Source organism: Rhinichthys klamathensis, unplaced genomic scaffold, assembly GCF_029890125.1.
Source record: "Rhinichthys klamathensis goyatoka isolate OS25496 unplaced genomic scaffold, OSU_Roscu_1.1 h1tg000013l_1, whole genome shotgun sequence".
Classification (NCBI taxonomy): Eukaryota; Metazoa; Chordata; class Actinopteri; order Cypriniformes; family Leuciscidae; genus Rhinichthys; species Rhinichthys klamathensis.
Genome location: NW_026606565.1, coordinates 32,350 through 54,484, shown reverse-complemented (window position 1 = coordinate 54,484; position 22,135 = coordinate 32,350). Strand labels below are relative to the sequence as shown.

At 38.1% G+C, this 22,135-nt stretch overlaps 2 protein-coding genes across 2 annotated transcripts; both read left to right on the top strand.

Moving 5' to 3' along the window:
* Positions 1-264: 264 nt before the first annotated feature.
* fdps (farnesyl diphosphate synthase (farnesyl pyrophosphate synthetase, dimethylallyltranstransferase, geranyltranstransferase)) lies at positions 265-4,398 on the top strand. The gene is made up of 10 exons (XM_056270323.1): positions 265-412; positions 878-1,033; positions 1,789-1,929; positions 2,071-2,151; positions 2,730-2,852; positions 3,023-3,111; positions 3,240-3,312; positions 3,397-3,474; positions 3,570-3,704; positions 3,814-4,398. The coding sequence occupies exons 1-10, from the start codon at positions 275-277 to the stop codon at positions 4,012-4,014; spliced, it is 1,215 nt and encodes a 404-aa protein (XP_056126298.1). The 5' UTR covers positions 265-274; the 3' UTR covers positions 4,015-4,398.
* A 473-nt stretch (positions 4,399-4,871) lies between these two features.
* Positions 4,872-19,496, top strand: rusc1 (RUN and SH3 domain containing 1). The gene is made up of 12 exons (XM_056270700.1): positions 4,872-5,023; positions 6,299-9,463; positions 11,638-12,624; positions 13,847-13,966; positions 14,072-14,148; positions 14,341-14,358; positions 14,612-14,786; positions 15,677-15,782; positions 15,900-15,946; positions 16,339-17,098; positions 17,188-17,352; positions 18,376-19,496. The coding sequence occupies exons 2-12, from the start codon at positions 6,391-6,393 to the stop codon at positions 18,539-18,541; spliced, it is 5,694 nt and encodes a 1,897-aa protein (XP_056126675.1). The 5' UTR covers positions 4,872-5,023; positions 6,299-6,390; the 3' UTR covers positions 18,542-19,496.
* The last annotated feature ends 2,639 nt before the right edge of the window (positions 19,497-22,135 follow it).

Here is a 22,135-nt window from a genome sequence, read left to right as displayed (position 1 = left end):
GGCTTGCCATAATGGTTGTGCCCCGCTCTCCCCTATGTTATGCTATGAGATAGTTTGCCAAAATCTGATAGGTTCACTTGGATTCACTCCACCCTTTGCGTCCTGGATCGTTTCTTCTCATTGGCTAATTTCTCCGGAGCCCATCCTCGTTCGATTACTTCAGCCAATGGATGTACGTGATGTCATATGAGCTTTTGCGTACACGCACCAACAGATCATGCGCAAAGCATTTCGGTACTTGACGTTTAAAAATGAAGACTAGAGACCGAAACAAATGTACAGAAAAACTACAATATGCGTTACGCCTTCGGTCTTATGGGCCGTCTTGACTTTTCATACGGCAGGTGAAATAAAAGCACACAGACATGAGTGTGTCAGTAATCTGAGCAAGGATAGATTCCCAATGCCAATGGTAAGTCAAAGTAAACCTCTTACATGATGAAAGTGTACAGTGAATAAGTAAATCTTAAATGTTCATATTGCTCTTAGCGAAGCTAGCAAAGTTTATGCGATCATGTTTACATCTGAGAGTTGCATTGCTTGTTATGTTGAGCATGCTAAGTAATTTTCTTGCTGTTATTTCCTAAAATTAGATATACGGTAATTCATTTAGCAATGTTACATAAAAGCAAGCATGCGAAACCAGGCTTTTACTGCGGATTAAACCCAACCCAACGCAAACAATAAGTTGTCTGTAGGTTGTTATGTAGGCTATGTGTGTATGTATTTTCAATTTAGGACAATATATTATTTCCATTATTTCCATTGTTTCCAAATCATACAGTAATCATGTTGTCAAATGTTTGCCTAGTGGTTGTATTTGTGTCTATGTCATTTGTACATCTGTGCACTGTATTTGTGTGCCCTGTCACTTCAGGGTGACAGCAGGTGCAGTAACGGTGTCCAGCAGAAAGCAAAGATGTTGTCGGATGCTCAGCTCTTTGATGGGGAATTTGAAAAGCTGGTGTCTGAACTTACAGAGCAGGACTTCACTGATCCAGTTCTCACTGATGCCCTCAACAGACTCAGAGAGGTAAAGTAAACTCTCACAACCAGTACTGAAGAAACATGGGTAAGACTAAGAGATAAAAAGATGACACACTGCACTGGTTATTTAATGTGAAATGTATTTTAAGAAGTACATAGTGTAGGATTACAAATTTATTTAAATGTTTAATTTAGGTTTCAGTACAATAGTATATAAACTGAGAAAGTTCTGTAGATTGAATTTAGCATTCAGCTGTTGAGCACGAGATTCCTGTCCTGTTCTGTTTCTCTCTATTGTAAGTTAAATGAAATAGATTACTGAAACTCTTGGGGACTCTCGTGAGCTTTTGTCTCAGCAAGAGAGAGTCATGGCATTCATGTTCTTGAGTCTCAGTGTTTGAATAAGTTATCACTCTCAGTTTCAGTACAGGTTTCCTAAACCTGTATACGAGTTTGCTCCACCTCTATGTAAATCCCTCCCCCTAAATGTATAAATTGCAATGTAAAAGTTCCCTTAGTCAGACGAGATTGAGATGCTACAGCGACGCACTAAAGAACTTCTGCTTGAAAGATACCTCAACGTCTCCTGGTCTTCGCTTCTGACTTTTCTACACTTTAGAAGAAAATAGTTCACAACAATAGTCAGTACATAGACATAAAGAAGTTGAGACACATGGAAACTGGCACACAAAGCATTTGCCGTTTAAATCTCCAGAACATATCTAAACGATTCTTAATCAACTCTGCACTGAATTTATTGTGTTATTTGTCAGTTTTGTGAAATGTGTAATTTTTCTCTAGGTGCTTCAGTACAATGCCCCTGGAGGCAAGAGAAACCGAGGCTTGTCTGTGATTGGTTCTTTACGGGAGTTAGTTTCTCCCTCTGAACTGCCACCTGATGAAGCTCACAGAGCCCTTTTGGTTGGATGGTGCATTGAACTGGTGTGTAAAATTGATAATATTAATTGCAATGGGGGATGGGGATGGGGGTGAGGGGGGGGGGTGAGGGGGGGGGGGGGGGCTGGGTAGAGAAAGAAAAAAAGAGAAAAAAGTGCAGTGAAAAACTTTTTGATTTCTTCACAGCTTCAGGCATTTTTCTTAGTGGCTGATGACATCATGGATGCGTCCATGACAAGAAGGGGTCAACCCTGTTGGTATAAGAAGGTAATTGATTTATGCTCATTAAAAAAAAAAAAAATTCCAAACACAAGAATATATATTTTTTTAATGATTATTACATTTTTACTGTTAAAGGCATTGTCCAGCCAAAATATTATGTCATCATTCCAAACTTGCATGACTTTATTTCTTCTGTGGAACACAAAAGAAGATATTTTGAAAAATGTTGGTAACCAAACAGTTTCCGTTCCCATTGACTTTCACTTCATAGTCAAAAATGGAACACACACCTTTTGGTTTCCAACATCCTTCAAAATATCTTCATTTGTGTTCCACAGAGTTTGTGTCATACAAGTTTGGAACGACATGAGGGTGAGTAAATGAGGACAGAATTTTCATTTTTGGGGGAACTATTCCTTTAATAACAATACAAATCAGAATTCTTGTGTCTGATAACAAAACAAAATTGGTACAGATCACGGTATTGACAATTCATAGTTGTTTAAGAGGAATAAGTATTATATTTGTATGTTTATTATGTTATATTATATAACAGTAGTGTATATCAGTTGTGTGGAGTATTCCTGATCCTGTGCTAATTGGGTTCTTTTTGAATTTGTCAGGAAGGCATTGGTCTGGATGCCATTAATGACGCTTTTCTCCTGGAAGGGGCGATCTACCGCCTTCTTCGCAGACATTGCAGAGGACAGCGCTACTATGTCCATCTGCTTGAGCTTTTTACTGAGGTAACACACACAAAGGTTCATTAGTCTGCTATAACACATGTACGCACATTTTAATTGTTCGTACAAAGGTACACAAAACTGTTAAGCTATTTCGACCACATTATGCATATTGTTTAATAGATAAAGACATAGCTGCGCTGTCTTAAAACTGAATCTTTTTTTCCTTCAAGACCTCTTTCCAGACAGAGCTGGGTCAAACTCTAGATCTGATGACTGCACCACCACATAAAATCGACCTTGATCGCTTCACCATGGAGAGGTGAGAAGTTGAGCTGGACTTTTTAAACTTATGGCACAGACAATTTAAATGCTTGCTTGCTGATTTATCTATAGCTTATTATTTGCCAATTGCCTACCGTTCACTGATTTACATTGTATTTGCCTCAGGTATAAAGCCATTGTGAAATACAAGACTGCATTCTACTCGTTTTATCTCCCTGTGGCTGCAGCAATGTACATGGTGAGTTTAGCATACATGTGTTCTGTGTATATTTAATGTAAATAATTATTTTTGTGATCCCTTTTTTTTAATTATTGATTACAGGCAGGGATTGAGAATGAGACTGAACACAACAATGCTAAAACAATTCTACTTGAGATGGGAGAGTTCTTTCAGATACAGGTATTAGTATAAAGCAACATTTTTGAAGCCTAGTATCCTCAATCAGATCTGGTTGCAATATCTCAAAGCATTCATAACATGTTTGTTGTTGACAGGATGACTACCTGGATTGCTATGGGGATCCTGCAGTGACTGGAAAGATCGGCACAGATATACAGGACAACAAATGCAGCTGGCTGGTGGTGACCGCACTGGGCATCATGACACCAGAACAACGGGCAGAACTAGAGGTGAGAAAGTGTGGGAATGCTGAATGACAAACAAATATATTGAATGCGAAAATAGAGCACATTAATGTGGGAGAGTTAACAGTTTTTTGTCTTGTCTTCTTTCTCTCAGGCATGTTATGGGCGTAGTGACGCTGAAAGCGTTGAAAGGGTCAAGGCTTTGTATGATACTCTGGAAATGCCTATCCGATACCATCAACATGAGGAGGGGAGCTATCACCGCCTTCAAAAACTCATCCAGTTTCATGCCAAGAATCTGCCTCATGCTGTTTTTCTTAATTTTGCCAAGAAAATATATAAGAGGAACAAATGAGGTGTGGTTCAGGGAACTGGAGGGACTTGACAAATGGATTTGAGTATTTTAGGCACACAGACTTCAGGGTCAAATAAAGATGCAGTGAGGGATTTTAGTTGTATATGAAAACAATATGAAAATGGTAGATTTTAACTGCACTTTAAATATACTGTCAAGAATTCAGATGCATTAAAAAAAAATTATAATTATGTCGCATCATTATTTGTTTTTCCCCATTTATTGCATCAAAAATGCAATCGCTGATTCAGAGGTCAGGCATTGCACAACAAATAGTACATCTGTCAGTGTTTAAATCGAGGTACATATGTATAAACCATATATTTTCATCAGCTTTTGCATTGTATTTTCAACATCTTTGGAAGAACTAGGGAGAGTAAAGAAGTAATGAAAAAAGATTTATAGATAAAAATAAGTAAATAGTTAAATAGAATATTTTTTGAAGTATGAGAACCAACCGTTCAGATGCACATATTCCTTGAAATATTTAACTTATGATTTAATAATAAGAAAATACCCTAGAGAAAATATCTTCAGGGCAGTTTCATTCAGAATCCTAGCTTTTTTGTTTGTTTGTTTTTGTGAAACCTGTCACATTACCAGTTGTACTGTACGTTTATAGACTACCAGAATGTCTGTCTCAAGTGTCCGGTCAGGTGATCATTAATCCCCAACATTGCTGTAAATGTAGAATACAAAACGACATAAATGTGCAAATAAACAAATCTGATCAACATTTTTTACTATGCATTACTCTGTGTGAGGTGTTTGAATGAGTGTGTGCAAGAGAAGTGTCGAGTCGTCTGTGAGAGCCGAGCAGAGAGATGCTGCTGAGGGAGGGGTGTGGTCTCGAGGATGGGATGAGAGAGAGGAGGGGAGGGTTAGATGACGGAGCGATAGACTGGAGGAAAGAGAATAACGGCATAATAATTTCAGAGTCATGGCTTGTGCGGTGGAATAGAGATCGAGATCAAGAAGAACGCATCCTTTATATCCTTCTGGAAATTGGGTAAATTCGTTTTCTTTTTTGTATTGCATTGTATGCTAGATTTGAAGCATTTTGTTTTATTGCCGAATTTTCTGATTCTTTTCTGATCTTTTTTTTTTTTTTTTTTTGCTCAAAGAAAATACTTTGAAGCTATATCATAATAACCCAATACGTTATCAATGTGAAATTTTAGTCTACCGTATTGATACAGTATTACAGTCTGCGGAGGAGGTGCACAACTCGAATCATCTTTTTAGATATAATTTTAAAACGCTCTTTAAATATTTATTAGCCCAACATTAAATAGTACACAATGGTGTATTAGAGAACGGGATGTTCATGTATTAAATATCAATCATGAGTTTATTTACTAAAACGCTCGCTAGGCCTAGATTTACATCCTCTGTATCCAAGGACATTGGTCGCGAGCAGTGCATTGCCCACTGTGTTTATAAAGAGCGAAAACAGCGTTGGTTATTGCTACGATTTTCTGCTCCACATGGCTCCCGCAGAGAAAAGCCATATATATTGTATTAGTGGAATAAAGAGATTTAAGGCTACATTTTGCTACAGCATGTTCTGTTCTCTCTAGGCATGATCATATATTTAGATTAGTAGGCTATTCTCGAAATAATGTAAGAATTGCAAGAATGAAAACAAATTTGTCCTGAGGCCATGGATTGGGAGAATGCAATTAAAGACTTTGAAATAATGCTATAATATTGATATAATAGGTCTACAGTGCATAAAATACTGATCCAAACACACACACACACACACACACACACACACACACACACACACACACACACACACACACACACACACACACACACACACACACACACACACACACACACACACACACACACACACACACACACACACATATATAGATAAGTATTTTATATAGGCCTATTATATCAATATTATTTCAATTATAATTTAATTAATAATTTAAGACAGAAAATTTAATTTTACTACTAAGAATGCCAGCAATTTGAAAAAAAAGAGAAAAAAACGAACAAAAAAAATGGTGGTGTACAGTAGGTACTTGTGTTTCAGTAAAACAGAATAGTGTATATATTTTTATGCTCTGAGAAACTGGAAAACATAATGATGTTCAATATGTTCAATGATGTTCCGGGAACAACAGAGAAATACTTTATCTATAAAATTTACCAAATGATGTTAAATTATGAAGAATGTTTGTCGGACCTCTCAAGCAAGGTGGTATATATATATATTTTTTTGCTTTTGTGTTTCTAAATAGAATCTGTCTTTTTGATATTTCAGGTACTAACATAGTCCAGGATGTGACCCCATATGTTTACAGACTCCTTAGACAAACATCAAAATAATAATCAGCACATACAAACTATACCACCATGCACCCCTCCTCTCGTCCCTCTGTGCCCCCACGTTCCCGCAGGTTTGACAATAGGCGCATAGAGGCAAAACCAAGCCAAGGGGCTAAGAGGGATGACAAAAACATGAACACAGCATCTTCATCCCCTCGGCGTGGCACTCGGGGACCACCTGAGTCTTCCAAGTTAAAAGGCCCCGGTCAAGGTGCACGAGCCCCAGTGGTTCAGTCCAAACTGGTGCGGCCACAGAAGAATGGTGCTCACGCGTTTCCAGCAATCTCAAAACCAAAAAGTGGACACACTGTATCAAACCTGGCCCCAGCTGTCGATCCAAACTGCAATGAGCCCAGCCTACCTTGTCTGTGTTGTGATGGCCATTCACCTCAGGATAGCAACAGCCTTTTTAATCACAACCATAACAACAATAACACTGTAAACATCAGGCAACAAATGAAGCTACCGCCGCCACCTCCTCAGAAGGAATTGGCTGTTCCAAAACAAGACATCAAAGAAGACGAGTGTGATCCAGAAGTAAAGCAACCTCATGCCATCCCAGTGAAGGAGATAGAGAAGGAAAATGACGATTTGGATGAAAAAGAGGCTGGTGACCTCAAAAATGATGACTGCAGTGTAAATGTAAATGGCAGTATTGATGTCAATGGCAACGGCAATTGCAATGGTGAAGATGATGAAGATGATGATGATGATGATGATGATGAAGATGATGATACTCTTGTCCCTTCTTGCTGCAACTGCCCAGAATCCATGCTAGACTTCTCCCTCACATCTTCTACCTCATCTTCTTCCACATCCATTAGCAGCTGCTCAGATCTGGAGTGTGACTGCCCTGATACATTTTCATTGTCATCACAGGACCAAGAAGCCACTGAAAGCTGTCCATCTTCTCGCTCACTGGTCTCCAATTGCCCTACCTTTCACTCCAATGTCTTACCATTAGATCTCAACCCTGCAAGATCGCCTTGCTCTTCTGATGAAGGCTATCCCTCAGCCCCGTGCTCTCCTTCCTCTGACTACACAGAGAGCAAGAAATCAGAAGAAGGAAAATGTATCAAAGTGGATCTCCTCCATTTTTTAGACTCCATAGAAGAGTTGGGCAAAATGGATCTGTTCTACCGCATTGTTAGGCTGGCACATTGGGAACTGGGTGGTGAGCTGATTGTCAGAGATAGATTGGATCACCAGCAGAAGCTTCAGAGGGTCAACAAAGAGGTTAAGTTGGCATATCTTGTGAAACTTCAGGAGGAAGGGTTAGACTTTGACAATGAGGATATCACTGGCGTTTTGGATGAAATGGGCAACATTGACATTGCATGGAATTTGTATAAAAGCAACAAATCAAGTGACTCCCAGGAATTTTCTGATGCAGGGGTAGATCTGACAGCTCCTTCTGACCTTGATGAAACCCCTGCCTCTGATTCACCTGCTTCATCGCCATTGGATCCTCCTCCCCGGCCCCCAAAGCCTCCAACAAGGCATGTGAGTGCTCACCCAGAAACGCACACTTATGAGAACATCAGTGGACATGCCTTCTCAGTCTCATCCACCAACGACACTGCTCCTTTCTCTTCAAGGGTCCCTGTTCCTACCTTGCCTGCACTGTCATCCTCACCCCCAGCCTTGAAACCTCCTGCCCTTCCTCCTCCTCCTCCATCACAGCCTGTGCCCTACTTCTCCCTAAATACAGACAGACCTACTCTCACCTCCCCCACACCACCCATTCCTCCTCCAAGAAGACGTCATAAAGCCCGTCTAGAGGCTCAAAGGCTTGCTCAGCTTGAAAGAGAAAAGACTCCTCTGTCCCTTCCACCACCAACGTCCAGACCTCCTCCATTGCCACCTCCACCTGCAATGTCCTCGCCTCCAGCTATCCCACCTCCACCATCACTCCTGCCCCCTCCATCATTTCATGCTCTGGATGTGGAAATCAGAAAGTTGCTTGCACTTGCAGGCCTCACCCAAGCTGAATTGCTTAAACTTAGTCCCGAGTTGGGTGTCTGTGTAGATGTAGTCCTGGAGAATGAGCAACCGCCAATGTCTGATGTCTCTCAGTTTGGAGAAATCAGTGTTAACAGAACACACAAGGAAGATGGTGTAGATAAGGGGTTGCACTCCATATTGAGAGAAGGAACCAGATTTGGGAAAGACAGGTCTACAGGTGTAAAGGAATTAGAAACGCTCAGTGAAAAGGACATTTCTAAAGAAGAACAGAAAGAAGCAATCAGGACAACATCCTTCACAGAAATGTCAAGACGACGTAAGAGAAATGGTGGAAACTGTAATCATAGCTGCAATTGTGGATCCAATGTTAGCCTATCTCCCAACTCATATTACAGCACTGATCTTAGCAATACAAACATCCCGAATGTTAGCTTTGGGAGTTTTGATTATACTTCTATGATCTCAGACACCCCTCCTCCTCCACCTCCACGACCATTGCCCCCTTGTCCACCAATTGTCTCCAATCCTCCTGAACTTCCCCCTCTTAAGCCATGCACTCTACCTGCCAATGCATCTCGCCCGGAAAGATTTGATTGGCTGATAGCCTTCACCCCAGAAACAGAGTCGCCACCTCTTGAGATGCAAAAATTGTCCAATGATGGCACATTGCAAAAAGGCTTAACTTCAGGCTTAAAAGTCACAACCTTTAAAGAATTACGCAACAGAAGCAAACAGAACTCCAATCCAGCCCCTATTCAATCAGAACCCGATCCAACTGTCGTCACCCCAGACCCTGATTTCCTGTACAACCTTAAATGGAGAAGAGAGAAAATTGATGGGGATGGCTGGGAATATACTTCCCAAGCACAAGCCTCTTTTCTTCAGCCACCACCCACTCCTGCCTCATTGTCCCTCTTTAGGGAAATGTGCCGCCTGAATATACAAGATGTTTGCCCTGCAAAACCCAAAGTGTCCCAACAAATTGGCTGTTCAGTAAGCGAAGCCAGCCTTAGGACTATTTGTGATGAAAGAGATAAAGCTGTTCACACCAAAATGATGGAAGACGAGGATGAGGATGAAGAGGAAGTTAGGGGAATGGCAGATGGAGCTTGGACTTTGGAATCCAGGACAACAGGTAAAGTTGATTTCATAAATATATTTGTTTTCTCTGACCTGTTTTGTCTTAAAAGGGTTCATCAACATCATACAACAGTGCAAATTCAGTGGAATATTAAAGAGAATGTAAAAGAACAATGCTCTGATGACATAGAAAGTGATGAGCCAAGATGAGAGTCACACAGGCAGATGGGTAGATGAATCAGCAGAGCAAGACTGGAGGGAATCTCAGAATGCAGCAAGCTTAATGCTCTGTTGTTTTTTCATGATGTCACAAAGCCTTTTAATTATTCATCCTCTCAGCAAGCTAATTCCCTTTTTCTGTCATCCTCTCTTCCCTTGCCATGCCACACATTCTGTCATAATTTCCTCAGTCAACCTTTCTATTTTTCAGTCAATAGTTTCTATGAATTTCTAAGTCAAATTAATTGGCATTTCCCTTAAAATTATATTACCATCACAAATATTGCTCATACAATAGTCATGATGCACATTCCAAACCTTTCTGCTTCTGTCCTCAACTTTGTCATCTTTCTGACATAACTCGCTGTATCCTTTTATTAATTTGATACTCCTATGCTTGCTATTCTAGCTTCTTATTATTTGCGATTTGCAATTTCCTTTTTGCTGTGCTCCTTTCTGCACTGTTTATCTGCCCAATGGAAAAGGTAAATTTGCTTGGATCAGGCTACCTCACTGACAACAGATATAAATGGCCTCTAATGTGCCTGTGAATTGAGTAGCAAATACATTTGGAGGAGCCCTCATTTTTTTTTACAAGTTTATCATGCAACTCTGCTAACCCATGCTTTGGCAATATTAGTGATATTCATCTTTTTCATGGATATTATTATTTATAAATTAAACACTTGTGTTTAGTTCTTCAAGTTAGTTCTTCAAGTTGTGTGTCTGTTACCATTTTGTGTTACTAAATTGCTGTTTAGTGAATCATTACACTCATCATCACTCGTATTTTGACTTTATCAGTTAGCACAAGAAAATGACCATATGCCTTTAAGTGTAGGAAAGGCGTGACTCACCTTTACACCAATCACAATACAGCAACAGGGAAACAGGAAATACTGAGTCAAACTGACTTCACTTGAGAGAGAGAGAGAGAGAGATATCAGCACATGTTAAGGTAAAATAAAATGGTTTATGTGAGTAAATCATAATACTCTATATATACTGTATGTATTACAACACTTAGTCACCATAATCCATTGAAATGAAACATGCAATCTACTGATAAGAGTCAGAAAGCAATTGTCAATATTGTGCATATGAAAGAGCATATCCTGAAACCCAAATGTCTAGCTTGCCTTTTAAGTCAAAGTTGCCATTGCAGGTGTAATGTGATCCATGATACAGCTCCTAGTGAGATCCTAGATAGAGAGTGCATGCTTTTCTGCACCCGGTCGGATGTTGAGGGATCAGATATAGTGCTGTTAGGCTTTGCACACCATATAGGCCTACTGCCATGGAAGATTGTAGGATGTTTAAGTAACTCAAAAAGACACAGAAAAGATATATATTTATTTAGGCTAAAATAGTTAGTCTTTCTCTTTTTTTCTATTTTAATTTAAAGGAATAGTTCACTTGAAAATTCTGTCATCATTTACTCACCCTCATGTTGTTTCAAACCTGTATGAATTTCTTTCTTCTGCTGAACACAAAGGAACATATTTTGAAAAATGTCAGTAACCAGACAGTTGATGAACCCCTTTTACTTCCATAGTAGGAAAAAACAAATACTTTCATCTTTCAATATTTTCATTTTAAGTGAACTATTCATTTAATGTTCTGTGAAACACTGAGTTGCATTTCATAAAATGTGCTATCCACATTAAATGTATTATCTAAATGTTCTCATCTTTGTACAGTGAATAATATACATACTTTCCCCATACACTGTGTCGTGTTGCGTTGTGTTCTAATGTTTGTATGGTTATTATAACAAAGAAAATACTCTCTTTAGCATATTGAATGTTTGAAGGAGTTCTCTATCATGTTTCATCAAGAGCATTCTCTCTTCTTCAAAATGACACTAACATTTTTCCATTCTCTCTTTTTCTTCCTCTTTCTTTACTGTTTGCTGTTTTACCATTCTCCCCATCCTTTCGATTCTGAATCTTCTCTATTGTTATACTTTCATAATTCTTCACCCCTGTTCCTATAATGCTCCTGTTGAAGTGTCCTCACCTCCCCTGTCCCTTTCCTTGACCTCACCTTATTACCTGCACTCTGCTCCCCTGTCACAAGCCTCCCAATGTTACCACACTGACACTAACAGGAATCATGCCGTGGCACACTGTGAGGGTTCCATAAACATCTCAAACCCATTATGCATAAATTCCAGCGAAAACGACTATACTGACTCCCTGTACTGTGCTGGGCCAGAAAACAATGCGTTTTTGTTCTTTAAACAAGACAATGATCTCAGTGGTAACATGAATTCTCTGTACCACCGCTGTAATCATGCTGACAGCTTTCTAGATTCTTTATACATCTGTGGGCATGATCCTGACAGCACAAAAAACAACTTCTGTCCTGAGTATAACAATGAAGTAGATTCAATCAGAAATGATGATTCACTCTACAGTGATGCCAGATACACAAGAAATACCCTGAAGCTGTTCACTGACCCTGAACCACCAACTAACATTAACACACTCACTGAGGGTAACATAACACCATACAAAAACATTGACATGCAGACTTACATTACTATGCGAAACCTCAAAAATCGGAGCTATGTGAACAAAAACAGTTATAAAGATGACTCGCTGTTTGATTTGAACTCAGACAACATTGATAACTCAAAACCACCAATCAACCCGTTTTATGACAGTAATGAAAACACACTAATGAACAAACAGCAGCTAGTATCTTTCCCTGCCTACTATCTTTACCACCCCAAAAACTGCCCCTTGCATAAAGGTGCCCCACCACGGCTGTCCCCCGTAGGAGCGATCTCACCTCCCCACAGGTGCGGGCCTCCAGTTCCAGGCACAGATGTTGCCCGTCTCTGCTCACCCCTGTTTCCTCGTAGTCACACCCTTCCTGCCCTTGCTGCACCCCTTTACTACCCTTATCTGTACACCCCCCCTGTTCAAGTCCCTCTGCGGGAGCCATCGGTTCCCATACTTCACTCTCAGAGTCCACCACCGCTCACTTCGAGTAAGAAATCAGTCCATTCCCATTTCTCTCACTTTCTTCCACTTCTATCCCACTTTCTTTGATTGTAAAGCACTATGTCTGTTTGTCTGTGTGTCTCATTCATAATCCTGTGGATACTGTAGCACTGTCAGTGTCTATGACAGTGTGAAATATGTGGCTGTCCGTTGCATGATGACATCACAACCTCTTTCTGAAAGTGATCATAAATGGCTTATTTCATGTTATTTTTTTACTGTTCAACTGTTAGTGTTCCTTTTTTTTGGTTATAAATTCTGTTAACTAAAACTACACTACAGTGTGTAACTTTTGACCCTCCAGTGGTTGAATCATACAACAAGTTACTTGTTGAGGAACATTGTTTTGGTAATTGCGTGAGTGGTACTTTGGATGGATAAATCTGATGACTTGAGGGCATCAGACTGAAACAGTGTAAACTATTAAAGTTAACTATTAACTCAGCTAGTATAGGCTAAAAGACAAATAGACCAAAGTAGTAACTGGTTTAGAGATTAAAAACTATTTATGCACCTTCCATTACATATAGTAGTATCCTGACCTTCTCTCCTTTATTTACGGATATGTTGAAACATGCACAGAATTAATGCTGGGCGTTTGCATTTTCCCAAAAAATCCGTCCCGACTCTAAAATATAAATTATTATAGGCCAAGGCAAAAACATTATTTGGAAGATGGATTTACGATGTACTCGCCCATTATTTAAATTGTGTTAATTTCAAACAAAAAAGTTACATAATGTAGCTGTAATAATTTTTTATTTATAAATATACTTCTTGCTTTCATTTAACCTTTGCTTTTTGTGTTTATAGTGTACATGTATGTATATATATATATATATATATACTGTATATATATACTGTATATATATATATATATATATATATATATATATATATGTGTGTGTGTATTTTTTTACATTTATAATTTTTTTTTTTTTTTTAAGGGATTGGTGTTTCTTTTTTTATGCTGCTCAGCATGTTTTGTTTTTCACTTACCTTATGGTAATGCATGTGGCAAACCCAAATATGTCTTGAATGAATAAATATATTTCATAATTTATTCATGAATATTTGTATTCAATCTATACACATTCCTCGCGAACTGCTGTCATGTACTGTACTGGATGAATCAGGATCAACTGTAATACATTATCTTCTGTTAATCGAGTTTCTAACTCCACCCTGCTGTCTTTCCCTCCTAATAGCGGTTCGCAGCTTCTCATTTGCCGGCTCTGAGCAGAAGAAAGCGGCCTGGATGGGAGATGATGTGAGGACCTCACTGAGTGCTGAAGGGCTGGCTTCTGCATGCCTGCAAGAAAAGAAAAGTAATATAGTATAGTATACCTCATGATTATACAAAGTGCTGGTCCATTATTTTTCTTTCCTTTTTTGTAAAGAAAATAGTAAGTTTATATGTTTTTGTCACACAGCTCTTGTCAATTCAGTCAGTGTGGCAGTGGAGGCCATTTTGGCTCAATTCAGTTCATCCAGGACTGTTGTACAGAAGGTCAGTTTTGTGCTAACTTTCGTTTTCAAACTTGGCATTATCAACCCCACTTTAGTTTAATAGAAAAATTCCCACAGAAGAAACAAACAAACAAACTTTGAACTGAAATTAGTAAATCCCTACCTGTTTTTTTCCCTTCTCTCCATGCCACTTCCATGCACTTGGCTTATCTCTTCCTTTTTCTTTCTCCAGTTTTACTCAGTAAATAAGGTACATCAAAGTCCATAAACACGAGCTTTGCAAATTACTTATTTGCACACTAACCTCATGCACCTTTTCACCTCTTTTTCCTATTTCTTGCTCCCTCTCTCTAATCTACCCTTTTTTATTCATTTTAAATACTTTATATCCCATATCTCTTTTTTCCATTGCTTTGCACATTTTTATTTTTTCTCTTTCTGTCTGTCTCCCTTTCTTTTATCTGTCTATCCTCCATTGCCCTTTTCTTGACCTATTTTGACAGACTCTTTCTGGAGACAGCAGTGTAAATCCCTCTCTGGGTCGTCTGGTACTGCAGTGCCTTTGTCCAGCCCTGCGCAGCCTTCTCTGTGATGGACTCAAGCCCCACCAGAGTGACCTCATTGCAGGCAGAAGGCCAAATTCACCCTGGGGATTGGTTCAGGCCTCCACCAAACCAGGTATAAGACATCTGGACCTGGATTACAAGACAATTACATTCATTAAATATCTATATTTTTATATTCTACCTCTCTTTCTCTCTCCTTCATCCTCAAAATTGTTTCATTCTCTTCTTTTCTGGCACTGTGAATCCCTGCAGTATTGACTCATGCATCTCTGTCATACTTCCAATCTTTAAATATTCCTCGGTTTTCTCCCTCAATGTTTTTGTTTTGTTTTTGCTGCTCATATTCAGTGTCATATTTTTTGCAGCTTCAACATGATTTAAAATGAACCATACAGCATTGTACACAATCATTCCCTTTGCCCTTCCTAGCATTTTAAAATAATTAATGATTTGCTTAAATGTAACTTAAAAGTGCTTTATGCAATGTTTTTGACTGTAGTAAAACAAAACAACTATGTTTGCAGTTATTTAGGAAACATGCTAAGTTCACATTCTTGTTTCTCCGAAAAAAAAAAAACAATTCTACAGCCAGTTATTCTACTTCAAAATGAGCGTTCTATGTCGGAATGTCTGTTTTTGTTTTGGTTCATGTGATCCCGCCCACTGCCAATTTACCCAAAAGTATTTCGACACCCCGGGTTGCCAGTTGGCGGAAAACACTGCGTATTGCAGCCATGGAACCCAGCAAATGAAATTGGTCAGAGATTACAGATTCTACCTGACCTAAAAACCCTCGCCATCCATCTAAAAAGCTCTATGAACAGAGCCGTATTAAAATGCAGATAAATTACCTTGTTGGCTTCCATTGTAAATTTCGCTCGTTGCTGTTGCGTGTTCCAATATTTTGAATTTAAACTGCAGTACTCATTTCAATATGACATACTGCACCTTTGAATGTTTCTTTAAAAAAAACTTTTCTCTTCATTTATGGTGCTTCTTTAGGCCCAAGCACACAGGCTTTGCACAACCTCCAGACTAAAGTAGCGGGGCTTCCCCAGCTTAAGCAGAACAGACATCGGTTCAACGCCTTCCTGTTTGGCCTTCTCAAGTAAGGCAGAACTTTCCTCCGTCCATCTAAGATGATTTAATTGGCAAAATTAATAATGTGTCTCTTTCTTCTTTTCTCCACTGTTTTATTCTTATTCTCTTCTAATCTGTCATGTAGTGTCAAGCTTCTGGATTACTGGCTTTCGCATCTACTGTCCTGTAGTGGTAGGCATTCATATTTACTGTTGTTCTCTAGTGGTCCGTGCTGGAAAATCCATCTTAAGCTAGTTTTTGGAACAATATCTTATCAGCTCTGGGGTTGTGATGGCAATGATGGATTGTAAAAATACCAATGTTACATTTTTATTTTCTTAAAATCATTTCACATTGATCAAAATTTACTAACAACAATATGCAACTTAGCTAAAAACGTCTCTCATAGAATGCTGCAGTAATGACATGTTTTTGTAGCCCATACGGTGCCTTCAAACAAAAACCCATTGACAGTGCAACTGGAAGTTTCAAAATACTAACTCATTTCCAGATGTAATAATTTTTTAATAATAATATTTTTTATTAACTTTTTAAATAATAATACCTTTTTTACTGTCCCGCAGATGTGTTGGAAACATATTATCGCCCCACTTCCTTCATGCGCCTGTCACTCACTTCTTGCCAGCCTCTTTTTGAGGAGCTTCTCCTCCTACTGCAGCCTCTCTCTCTTCTGACCTTTAACCTCGACCTGCTGTTTCAGCATCACCACCTTGACCCCTCCTCCCCAACTCTTACCCCAGCCAGTCACACTTCTGACATACATAGCCCGCCAAATGAAGACTTCAGCTTCCACTTGTCACCCAAGGGGATTTTCCAAGGAAATGGCCATAATCTTGGAAGCATGTTAGAGCAAGACCTTGGCATTTTGGGTTTAGACACCAACCCTAATTCAGGTCTCACAAGTCAGGTTCTTGATGTGTCAGCCTATCGCAATCCAATTTCGCTGTCATCAAGCAGCACCAAGGAGGAAGCCAATCCGCCATTATCATGGTTTAACGGGAATGAGATCTCCGCACCTCTTAATGTCGGAAGCCTTTCCCAGCAGGCAGGCCAGGCTCTTCAGCAAGGCTGGGGGGCAGTAATACGTTTGGGGGAACGTTTAGGGCAGAACTTTGGTTTGGCCACTAACACAGAGGATGTTAAAGGTCCTAACTCACCAGATGACTTCAAGACAGGCTTCTCACTGAATCCAAAAAGTCCAGTTGAAAACAGGCAGCAACCAAGAGAGGATCTTTCCTTGTGGGATAGTGGAGCAGCTGTTCCCTGGGGTATGGGACGGCTCTTTGGAGCTTCTAAGAGCCCCAACAACCCACCAACAAGCAGGTTTGATGATGTTTTTTTAAATGTCAGTTTAGTTTGTTTCAGATGTGTCAGGTTTATTCATGCGACATATCTTTGTATTCTGTTTATAGACGTCCATCTCAGTGGCTCTCCCCTGGCGTATCCGTCTTTTCTCGCATAGTGAATCTTGGCCAGGTTTCTCCGCCTGAGAAGAAAGAGCTCCAGAGAAACAAAGATAAGGAAGAAGATGAAAATGAAAAGAATAATGAAACCAGAGATCAGCCAAAGCCCCCGAGGTAAAGGTTTCATTGGATTATTCACAATCTTTTTTAAGAGATTTACATTTATGCATTTTATGAGAATAATGTTCAAACCTTTTAGGGCCTTTTTTTATTTAACTTAATAATAAAAATAATAAGATGTGTGCACGTATTTAAGATGAAAGGAAAATGTTTTATTACTTTGCACTACATTTGCAGAGTCATTAAGTTTGATTTATCATGGACAAATTCTATATCTCATTGACCCATAAAGCACAATCTATTTTGTCTTTGAACATTTTTACTCAGTGTTATTTTAATATTATTCATATACTATTGTAGTTTTTTATTTTAATATTTTGAATAAGCTTTTATTTTTAGATTTAATTTTAATTAAATAGTTAATATAGTTAATTTTTTTGTTATGTACTTTGTAATTTTTATTAGGTTTTTTATTTCTAAATAGTTTTCATTTATTATTTCAGTTATATATTTTATGGTTTTAGTTTCATTTCAGTTAGTCATTTTAGTAAATTTATTCACTCATCTGATATCCACATTACATAGTATTTCAGCTTCAGTTCAAATAACAAACCTGTTTTTAATCGTTTTAATAATAATAATGATAAACAATAATAATATGTTTAATTTATATAGCACCTTTCCCGAGCTCAAAGATGCTTCACAATAAAGAACAATAACATGACAATCATACAGTCAATAATATGCACAGTCATATGGACAATGGACATTTGCCCAGTCCAGAACAAGAGCCAATGCGGTTGCGTTTAGCAGTTATATCAAATTGTGCAAAATATTCAATTCCATAAAGATGAACACAGCACAGTGTCAGCATAGAAAGATGTAAGCATACAAACACAGTGAGCAGTACATGAAGAAAATACACACTATGACTGATAATATTGCAAGAACAAATAGGTTTTAAGCTGAGATTTGAATTTATAGATAGAGGTTTTGTTGTTATCATTTAATTTTATTTAACGACAGCAACGCTGCTATTACTGTCATTGTTCTGAGTCTTGTGTTCTGGTTGATCAGGGGGGTCAGAACTCTGTGTGACCACACAGGCACTGGAGCCGAGCTGAGCTTCAGGAAGGGGGAGGAGCTTGTTCTGTTGGGAGGTGTGGACCACGACTGGATTCGATGTCGTCAAGGTCACAAAGAGGGCCTTGTTCCCATTGGTTATGCTTCACTTATCATGTGACTTATCTTTAATTCTGCCCGTATGTTTGTGTGGAAAAAATATCAGGGGATAGCATACAAGGAAAAAGAGACCATATAATAGACGTAGTTATTAGTAGCCGTGTTACGTGTTTATCCGTTTATCTCTGACCCTCTTGCCTGGTTTGTGATGTCTGGAATATTTTCTGTGATATATAGCTAAAAAATCATTATAAATTACTGTATAAATTATCAATATATATATATATATATATATAGATTTTACAAAGATAGATAGACAGATAAACTGGAAATAGAAATGGGTAATGAATAAGTATCAAGTTTAACAAAAAATAAAACCATCATATTGTATTTATTATTAGGTGTTCTGCCATAACAAATGGCTTGCCCACAAGCTTACTTAATTAAACAGCTCAGCGCAAAGTTATCAAAAAATGTATATTCTCAAAGCAGCACTTCATCATAATTTTAAGTCCAATAAACAACCAATATCCATATGTGGCTTTTTTATCCAAACCCTTTCTTGTCATATCATCAGCCCAGCAATGTTTTATAAAGATGCACACAACTTCATTATTGCAAAGGCATGAGTTTTGGTTATTTGGGGGCTGCATTAGTGCATAAATCAAAGATTTACTGAAGTTAACTCTTTCATTTATTATACAATTTTATTTTATTTTTTATTAAAAAGCTAAGGATTTACTGACTAGTCAGTCTATAAACTAATTGCTTGACAATAAAAAATAATTTATTCCTCAAAATAGTAATAATTTGTTCTCCTAATTTGTACACAAACAATTAATGGATGAACTTTGTGTTGCCTGAGGATTCCCTAATTTTATTATCTCCCTTACCAGAAAAAAAGGAAAAACTTTTTTTGAACATTTTTGACCAACATTATTATTGTCTTATTGTTATTATTGTAACTCTCAATGGTAACAGTCAAATATATTAGTGTGGTAGTGTGTAGATGATTCTTTTATATTTCTTACAGTGTGATGGCTTATGTGGTAAGATCTGTATCACCATGAGCTTGATAGTGACTATGCATACTCTGTACTGTACTGTTTATGAGGCTTGTTGCTGGGGAAACCCATATATGATTGATGGCATTGATGATTTTCTTTTGAATGGATATTCTGCATCAGTATAATGTGTTGAATCAGGGGTTTACATACTAAACCTGCATGAATGTGTATGAATGTGTGTAGCAAATGTAAGGTAATAATCATCTATACAACTTATTTGTGAGCACGGACACATTCACTCAAGATAAAATTGCTTCATGCTAAAGGTAGCCTTTTAGTGGCTGTAGTGGGAAAGGTGATTTAAATTAGAGCTTGCTAATTCTTGTTCATTAAATGGCCCTCTGTGTTTCCCACAATTGAATGCTCATGTGTAGTATACATTTTTGTCACACCTCTGGCTTGGCACTGCTTTCAGCTGAGCTGCTAATCAAAAACATATTCGATAACGTGCCAGTCCGCATGGAACACAGCTTTGTCCATTACACCACATGATGATTTACCTTCAGGACGATTCCATCCAATTGCAGAAAAGCAGCCAGCTATACAGTATCAACTGAGCACTGAAAGAACTGAGCATTCACATTACTGTAAGTGTAGCGTATGAAAGCTTACAATTGAAACTTAATGTCTGGGATTTATGTATCTACTATTTTGTCAGGGACAATTGGTACTGTTTTTAGGATATAGTTTAGGCGGTATATTCGAGAGAAAAAATCTGAGACAGAACTCCTTGTGAAGTTAGCTTTGTAATTGGCTTGAGAGTTGAATTGAAATTGAGAGTTAAGCAGGGGTTCGGTAGAAAATCATATTTAGTATCATAGTCTTACCTCACAGGGCAAACTGCAATGATGCATGATTTATTATTATTATATTATTTTTCATGTACTGTAGCTGTTATTTTCATTATAACTGCATTTATAATTGTGAGATTTGAATTACATTAGTATGTTTTGGAGAAAGAAACGGCTATGTTGCATTATAAATATAGTGTACTGATTGTTTGTGGTTAATTATACCAAATTATCTGCTATTCATCTGTTTCTCTTGTCTATCTATCTCTCTTTCTATCACTTGTGTGAGTGTACTTTTGTGTGGTGATGAGCTGCGTAGCTCTGTGTGGTATTGCCCATCGCTGGTAGCACACTTAAAGCATAATATGTTCTGTACCAACTCTTGAGTTCTGTAATTCCCTGTGAATCAGCTCTATGCATGTTGGTGTTTGTAAATATACCCAATAAAAGATGAAAAGAAACAGGTGTGTGTGGTGCTGAAGAGTATAAGTGCTGTGGCCACAAATGTACAGTGTTTGGTGTTGTTTATACACGTCAGCTGCAATACAGGGGGGTATTCCAGAAAGCAGGTTATATGACATAGCCGGGGTATGATTAAGTGTAAGTAAATGGATAACCTCAACTTTCGGTTCCAAAAACGGAGGTAACTTTCAGTGTGTGTAAGTAGCCATAGAAACCTACTCTCTGAACATAACCTGCACAGGTTCAGGTTCTGTTCCAGGATTAGTTTACTGTTACTAACTGTAACTTACTGTTCAGCGCATACATGCCCTATTGATGAGGCTCTAGTGGGCGTGACAGGTAGTCCACTGAAGGTGCGCTAGTGCAGTATTTATTAACACCCAACGTGAACAGATACAAAATTAAAAACTTGACTTGACACTCACCGACAATGGTTACAGGGACAAGACAAAAGACTGGAAACATGAGGTTAATAAATACGCAGAGACTAATGACCCGACAAGACATCTGTGAACAGGATTAAACAATGAACCAATGAGAACACATTAAAGGAAGCACATGACATGATCACAAGAGGACAAGTGAATCACATGACAAAGGTGAGGACAAGGCAGGATAACATAACTGAAAACCACAAAAATAATACATGAACATGAAACAAAACCAAAACTAGACGTGACACCAATAGCCTCTATTCTTATGGTGAGCTTCTAATAAACATCGTATTCAAAGATCACTTGTGATCACTTATCTCATATGTTATGATTGGTTATTGCCATACATTTGACTTTCTTATTGGTTATGTGTACATTTGAATTTTGTCTTTGTTTGTATTTAAAGTCTTTGTGCACCTTAATTGCGGATCTTTTAGCCCTGATGAAGGCCTGTGCGCCAAAACCCGTTCATGAAATAATAAACAATATTATTTTTTCAGCTCCACTTTCTGATTATTTTGACAACTTCACAAGTGTTACTGGTATTGTTCAAAAACTGCTTTTGCTTTTTCCTTCCATGCACCATGGTTGCACCAGTATAACCATACAACACTTCTAATATCAAACAAACCAAGTCCATAAACTATATATATATGATGTATTTTCTATAAATCTATACTCTATATTGTTTTTACTGTAATTAACCATGTTGAAAGAATGAAGGTGACTTTATAACCATGGTAGCTGCATCTAAACTATTTCCTATATAAGTCAATTTCTGCCACATAAGACAAAAAAATGACAAAAAAGTCATAATTATGAGATAAAAGGTTGAAATTGACAAAAAGTTAAAATTATGAGATAAAAGTTATAATTATTACATAAAAAGTCAAAATGATAA

Coding starts and splice junctions, on each gene's coding strand:
- fdps (XM_056270323.1), top strand. CDS start 275: ATGTACAGAAAAACTACAATATGCGTTACGCCTTCGGTCTTATGGGCC. Junction 1,034..1,788: donor CCCTCAACAGACTCAGAGAG/GTAAAGTAAACT, acceptor ATTTTTCTCTAG/GTGCTTCAGTACAATGCCCC. Junction 2,853..3,022: donor TGCTTGAGCTTTTTACTGAG/GTAACACACACA, acceptor TTTTCCTTCAAG/ACCTCTTTCCAGACAGAGCT.
- rusc1 (XM_056270700.1), top strand. CDS start 6,391: ATGCACCCCTCCTCTCGTCCCTCTGTGCCCCCACGTTCCCGCAGGTTT. Junction 12,625..13,846: donor TCCACCACCGCTCACTTCGA/GTAAGAAATCAG, acceptor CCCTCCTAATAG/CGGTTCGCAGCTTCTCATTT. Junction 17,353..18,375: donor GATCAGCCAAAGCCCCCGAG/GTAAAGGTTTCA, acceptor CTGGTTGATCAG/GGGGGTCAGAACTCTGTGTG.